This window comes from Echinops telfairi, unplaced genomic scaffold (assembly GCF_000313985.2).
Source record: "Echinops telfairi isolate 266 unplaced genomic scaffold, ASM31398v2 ScPeMD7_6273;HRSCAF=7185, whole genome shotgun sequence".
In the NCBI taxonomy this organism is placed as follows: Eukaryota; Metazoa; Chordata; class Mammalia; order Afrosoricida; family Tenrecidae; genus Echinops; species Echinops telfairi.
Genome location: NW_022110173.1, coordinates 484,891 through 491,419, shown reverse-complemented (window position 1 = coordinate 491,419; position 6,529 = coordinate 484,891). Strand labels below are relative to the sequence as shown.

The window sequence follows — 6,529 nt, the reverse complement described above, 5'->3', positions numbered from 1 at the left end:
TTTTTCCTCCATTTCTTGCTTGACGCTGCAGGCACCCAGCCCATCTGAACTCATCTTTCCAAGCCACTGGATGTTGGTCAAGCTGTTGTCGAGAGTGCAGCTTGCTGCCTCACCACCAGCTAGGGAGGAAGTAACCCAAGACCCCAATTTAGCGGCCTGGCCAGCCATCAGGCAAACCCATCCACACTTGTTAGGGACCATCCCTCCTTCGGGACAGGAAACACACGTTGAATCTAAAGCAACTCTGCCACATTATGGATTTCAGGAGAAACTCAATTTAATCTGAACCGCACCGCAGCTTTGAGATGGGGCACGGCAACCTTACAGGAGAGTAATTTGAGCATCTGATGCCCAAAAAATGTCTCATGTTCTTGGTCTGCTTCAGTTTTTCTCCTTCATTAAGATTTCTACTTCCTAGAAAGAAAATGTTTTGAAAATGATGATGGCAACAAATGTACAAATGTGCTTGACACAATGGATGGATGGATGGATTGATTGTGATAAGAGCTGTACGAGTCCCCAATAAAATGATTTTTTTTTAAAAGAAAAAGATTTCTACTTCCTTATAGGGTCAATGGAAAGGAAAAATCAAGATAATACACCCCTTTCCGAAATAGGCCAGGGCCTAGGTTCTCAAACTTGGCTGATCACTGGAATCCCCTGGGGATCTGGCACACCTCCAACTCTTGGGCTCCAGTTCCAACCTAATGAATCAGAATCGCTAGTGCAGCGGTTCTCAACCTGTGGGTCGCAACCCCTTTGGGGGGTGGAAGGACCCTTTCACAGGGGTGGCTTAGACCATTGGAAAACACATAGTTCCGATGGTCTTAGGAACTGAGACACCACTCTTCTATCCGTCTCCAGCAGGGTCCACCCACATGCAGACATGCTGACCCCGTGAGAAAGAAGCTATTTCAACCTTCCCCCTGACGTTGGCTTTTCAAGCATACTGTCACAAAATATAGCAATGTAGTTTATGGTTATTATTTTAAGACCGTTACCCATGCTACACCATGCTTCAAGACAAAATTTCATTGTTTGTATTAGAAATAAATATTTCACAATATATAATTACATATTATTTTTGTGATTAATCATTATGCTTTAATTGTGTTCAATTTGTAACGATGAAAATACATCCAGCATATCAGATATTTACATGACAATTCATAACAGTAGCAAAATTAGTTATGAAGCAGCAACGAAAATAATTTTATGGTTGGGGATCCCCACCACATGAGGAACTGTATGAAAGGGTCGAGGCATTAGGAAGGTTGAGAACCACTGCTCTAGTGAGAGGAACTCAGGGATCTGGAGAAGATCCCCAGGGGATTCCAGTGATCCGTCAGATTTGGAAGTGTAGGTGCTAGAGGGTAGATGGGTGTGAACGTGGGTGAAGGAGCTAATGGTCTTTGAGAGAGAAGCGGCGGGGCAGCAAGGCAAGCCATTGGGAGGTTTAATAAGTTGTTCAAGTTGGATGAAAAAAAATGATGACCTGATTTATAAACCCCTACTTACCTCACAATAAAAATATATTTTTTGAATGGAACTATCCAAGACACCCTGCCCCCCCCCCCCCCACCTGCTTGGTGCTACATTAAAGGGCCTCTATAAACCTTAGGTAATGAGATGAAGGGGCTGCAGAACTCCTACCGATGCTTTTGGCTGGACGCAGCGGAATCAAGTCACAATCCAAAGGTGCACTTGTTTACAGGGCTAGTGCACCGCCTCCCAGGGCCCCAGTATAAACTGCAGTGTAACACCAAAAACAAGCTGTTGGGGCCAAAGTGCCTCAGCTTTGACGAAGAGGGATACTACCTTCCAGCCTGGTTTGGCGATGTGCTTAAAGTAGGGGAAGTGGTCCTCAATCCAAGTGTAGATGTCCTTGAGGGTCATGCGCTTCCTCTCGGTGCTGTTGATGGCGAACTGTATCATGGCCATGTACGAGTAGGGTGGCCTCTCGGACACAGAGTTCTGCCAGGACACCGATGCTCCTGGGGGCTCCTCAACCTGAGGGTTAGGAGACGTCAACGGGACTGACAATGAAATGCCCTCCCCTGCACCCTGAAATATACCCGAGAAACTCCCCATCCCAGAGAACTGTACTAGAAACATACTTAATCTGAGACCACACTATTCCAGAGAATTAGAATTTAGGGTTGAGAAGGATCTAGGCCTGGTTTATGCCAGTCCCTAGTCAATGTTTAAGTCACTTCTCCATCACCAGTCTGTTGAAGATACCCAAGACCAAACCCATTGTGACCAGGACACGATGGCAGAGTAGAACTGCCTCACAGGGTTACCAAGGCTGTAGTCTTTACGGACAACAGGTGGCCACAGCTTTCTCCCACGGAGTGGCTGGTGGGTTTGAACCACCAACCTTTTGGTTAATGGCCAAGTGCTTAACCACTACTCCACCGAGGCTCCTTTGTTGAACATACTGCCCAACAAAAAGCTGAGGGAGGGTGTCATCTAGTTGAAGCCTCTCTACAGACTATGATTCTCAGAGCCTAGGGTTTACAGTAAAGGCAGACCCATAGCTGAGATCGGGGTCTTAGTCCCGCTCCCACTGTTGCTGTTTGTAAGTAGGACCACCTCAGCTCAGTGTTGATCTGCAAGAAACCCTACTAAGATATAGAACGAATGTATGTATGCTCTCAGTGCTGGCTCCTCCCATGTTTCCGAATTGAGCTATCACTTTATAAAGTACGCAAATCTATAGGGTACAGCTCAATTAGATTGTACATACATTAAGTCCAGATGCATGTAAATGTCCACTTTTCAAGGTTGTGGAAAGGATGATCACACGGTATGTACAACAAAAACGAGACATGTGCCATGCGTGACAACCCAGACCAGTTCATGGGGCTAAATCTATTTTGACTGCTGGGAAGTATTTAAAGCACATCTAATTCACTTTGCTATAAATACGATATCTTCTAAGACAATTGTCTCGTTAGAAATGTGGTATTCATCTCTTGCTGTGGGCTGCCTCTAACGTACAAGATACTTCCAACTAAGACCTCGTTTCTTATTTCCTCAGCATACATTGTGAGCCACAGGTGAGCACACATGATTCCAGGGCGAAAAGTAGCTCAAAGCTGATACACAACAGCACTCCGTGGGAACTTGGACACCCTGCCCCAGCAGACCACTCGATCTAGTTCCTTTCTTAGAAATTCCCTGCGATGGCCCTGACTTCCCTCCTGATGCCCCTAGAACAAGTCACCTTAACTTGATTCTGATCCAGGCAACAGTTTTCTTTTTCCTCCATTTCTTGCTTGACGCTGCAGGCACCCAGCCCATCTGAACTCATCTTTCCAAGCCACTGGATGTTGGTCAAGCTGTTGTCGAGAGTGCAGCTTGCTGCCTCACCACCAGCTAGGGAGGAAGTAACCCAAGACCCCAATTTAGCGGCCTGGCCAGCCATCAGGCAAACCCATCCACACTTGTTAGGGACCATCCCTCCTTCGGGACAGGAAACACACGTTGAATCTAAAGCAACTCTGCCACATTATGGATTTCAGGAGAAACTCAATTTAATCTGAACCGCACCGCAGCTTTGAGATGGGGCACGGCAACCTTACAGGAGAGTAATTTGAGCATCTGATGCCCAAAAAATGTCTCATGTTCTTGGTCTGCTTCAGTTTTTCTCCTTCATTAAGATTTCTACTTCCTAGAAAGAAAATGTTTTGAAAATGATGATGGCAACAAATGTACAAATGTGCTTGACACAATGGATGGATGGATGGATTGATTGTGATAAGAGCTGTACGAGTCCCCAATAAAATGATTTTTTTTTAAAAGAAAAAGATTTCTACTTCCTTATAGGGTCAATGGAAAGGAAAAATCAAGATAATACACCCCTTTCCAAAACAAGGGCAACCACGGAAATACTAAATTACGACAACCCTTTCAGTGGTGTCCAAAGGATGCGGGTCACTGCTCCTCCTGGAGGACCAGTCTTGCACTTGGCACAGGCTGTACTGCATCAACAGGCTTGACTGCAGACCTTGCCACCAGAGAGGAAAGGCAGGGCTCCTCACCCCTTTGCCTTGAAGGTCACGTACCACAGCTCTCCCGTCTCGGCCTGGGAAGAGCGCCAGGTGGTCTAGGAGGATTCACATCCCTGGCTGTAGGCCTTGGTCCCAGGGTCTCGGTGACTACTTCCGCCCTCTTGGTGTCACTGCTGGCTTGGTCTGGAAGCGGGGGTTCTGGCGGGTGAGTGGGGGCCCCCCCACTGCTGATGAGGATGAACTTGTTGGGCCCACTGTTGCCACTCTCTTTTCCTTTGGCGGTCAGTGCCGTGATGATGCTCTGGATGTTGGCATGGTTGGGGATGGCCACCACTTGGGTGTTGGGCATGGTGGGGTGGTTCATAATCTTGATCCTGGCTGGAAACTTGCAAGAGCTAGATTCTGCCGCTTCCCGGGAGGCCTGTGTTGGCGGGGGCTCCTGTTGGGCAGAGGACCGCTTAGGTTCTTCCTCTGACATTTCACCTGGGGCATTTTGAACAGGAAGGGGCAGTCTCCGTCTCTTGAGAATCAGTGGCCGACAGGGGCTCGTTTTCATTATGAATCTGTGCTTTCACTCTCCATGGAGAATCACAAGCATGGACCCTGCAAAGTACAAGGAGCAGCAAAATGTCAAGAGATTTGTCAAGTTCCAAGGGACTTCTCAGATGGACAGAAGTCTGAGCCCACAGCCCCAGGCGAATGCTCCTTAGCCTTTGTAAAGCCTTACCTCCGATGGAAAGAAGATGAAGTCTACTGACCAAATCAAGCTAAAACTGAGGCCAACAGAAAGAGCTCAAAGCAGGAAAGTCGAACTGAGTTGGATTTGATCAGGAAAAGCAAAGACCCGCTAGAAGCTTAAGGATCCTTGGTTACAGAAACAAGTGAGACAGCTACGAAATGGGAAAATGATCCTATGATGGCTGGTGATTAAACAGACCACTGCATTGGCTGTAGGGATCGGAATGGAAGAGGCTGGAACAGGAGGACATAGGATGACACACTTCTGAGCCCACAATCCATTTTAAAATACAGTCTTTATATCTTTATGGCATCCTGCATTGTGAGCGATACGATCCGTGTCCACGGAATCAGGGGAGAAAGGTATATTGTATTATTGTCATTTCACCTGAGAAATCACCGTCCAGTTTATAGGCCTCACTTCAAAGACGAGCAGGTGAGCCTGCTCTGTTTAAGGCCCATGGGGAAGTTGTGCAGACTGGATCCCGCACAACTCTAGGAGCATTCATTTCACAGGGTGTAATCACCCTATTCGTGCATGAATAAAAATGGCATTTTTCTTTCAGTTAAACACTTACATAGTGCCATATTACCCTTGCATGTGCTAATACATTTTAGCTTCCATACTGTCTCAATTTCTCTTCTAGAACCAAGACAAGAAGCCCCGGTGGAGCAGTGGATTAGGCCTTGGGCTGCTAACTGCAAGTTTGGTGATTGGAACTCACCAGCCGCTCCTAGGGAGTAAGATGAGGCTGTCTGTTCCTGAAGAGTTTCAGTCTTAGAAACGCTAAGAAGTAGTTCTACTCTGTCCTATTGGGTCACTGTGCATCTGATCAAACTTGACGGCAGTGGGCTTGGGGAACTAAGCCTACTGGATGTGCTATCACCAATATGCTAAGATTGGTTTTTGTCTTAATTTTAAAAGAAGTTCTTGGTTAACATTTGATAGCTAAATGGAAGACTCTACCATTTAGTGTAAAATGGTAGAACTCTATTTAGAGGTACTTGGAGAGAGAGGAATTGGCTATCCCTTTATAGAACATTTGCTATGTCCCTAAAAAGTGAGATACATTTGTATGACATTTGGGATCTGCTTAAAATTCACAGGCCCTCCCCATCCTCCCCCTGCTTTCTATAGACTGCCTAGATGTCCTTTACCTTCAAAGCTCAGTTCCTTCCACCTCCTATCTCTCCAGTGCCCTCCCCACCCTAAACACGCCCGTAGATATGATCATATTATCCTCTCTAACCCCCACCCCCACCCCAGGATATCTTCTTGAGTTCAATTTCCTCTTTCCTGACCAGTCACTTCGTATTCTTGCTAACAACCCTTTCCAGTCCGGTGACTTGCAAAGTAGCCCCCTTAGGGCCAGCGAAACTGCTACACGCTCAAGGACCAGAAGGGCCTTGCAAAAAGAGTCGAGTGGAGGCAGTGTTGCCCAGTGGTGAGAGCGCCTGGGAGCCGGGGGCGTGGGGGTGTAGAAGAAGCTGCTCTCAGCCCAGCCCCGGTGCACACTCAGTAGGTCGCCCCAGACCTCCCGATGCTGTGGACAGGCTGCGGCGGCCAAACGTCCAAGAAAGGCCGAGTGCTCTCTAGAGAAGGGGAAGGCCAGGACGAGGAGGGTGGGTGCAGGGGAAATTGGCACCACCACCCCCCCAAACCGCCTTCCCCCGGGGAGCCCCAAACCTCCACTCTGGTTCCGCGCCCGCTTGCCAGACCCCCTGACTTGCTCGCCGGCCTCTGCGCAGGCCGGGCCTCCGTCTGCATTTCTCAG

The 6,529-nt window shown here is 47.7% G+C and overlaps 2 protein-coding genes across 5 annotated transcripts in view; one reads left to right on the top strand and one right to left on the bottom strand.

The window, feature by feature from the left end:
• Positions 1-4,572, bottom strand: part of FOXM1 (forkhead box M1) — a 12,732-nt gene extending 8,160 nt beyond the window's left edge. For all 4 annotated transcript variants that reach the window (XM_045295946.1, XM_004710304.2, XM_004710305.2 and 1 more), the window contains exons 1-3: positions 4,071-4,572; positions 3,230-3,381; positions 1,819-2,010 (exon numbers count right to left, since the gene is read on the bottom strand). In XM_045295946.1, the coding sequence (XP_045151881.1) occupies positions 1,819-2,010; positions 3,230-3,381; positions 4,071-4,572 (846 nt within the window). The remainder of the gene's footprint in view (positions 1-1,818; positions 2,011-3,229; positions 3,382-4,070) is intronic.
• RHNO1 (RAD9-HUS1-RAD1 interacting nuclear orphan 1) overlaps positions 1-6,529 on the top strand; it is a 19,718-nt gene that overhangs the window by 3,775 nt on the left and 9,414 nt on the right. The window lies entirely within an intron of this gene.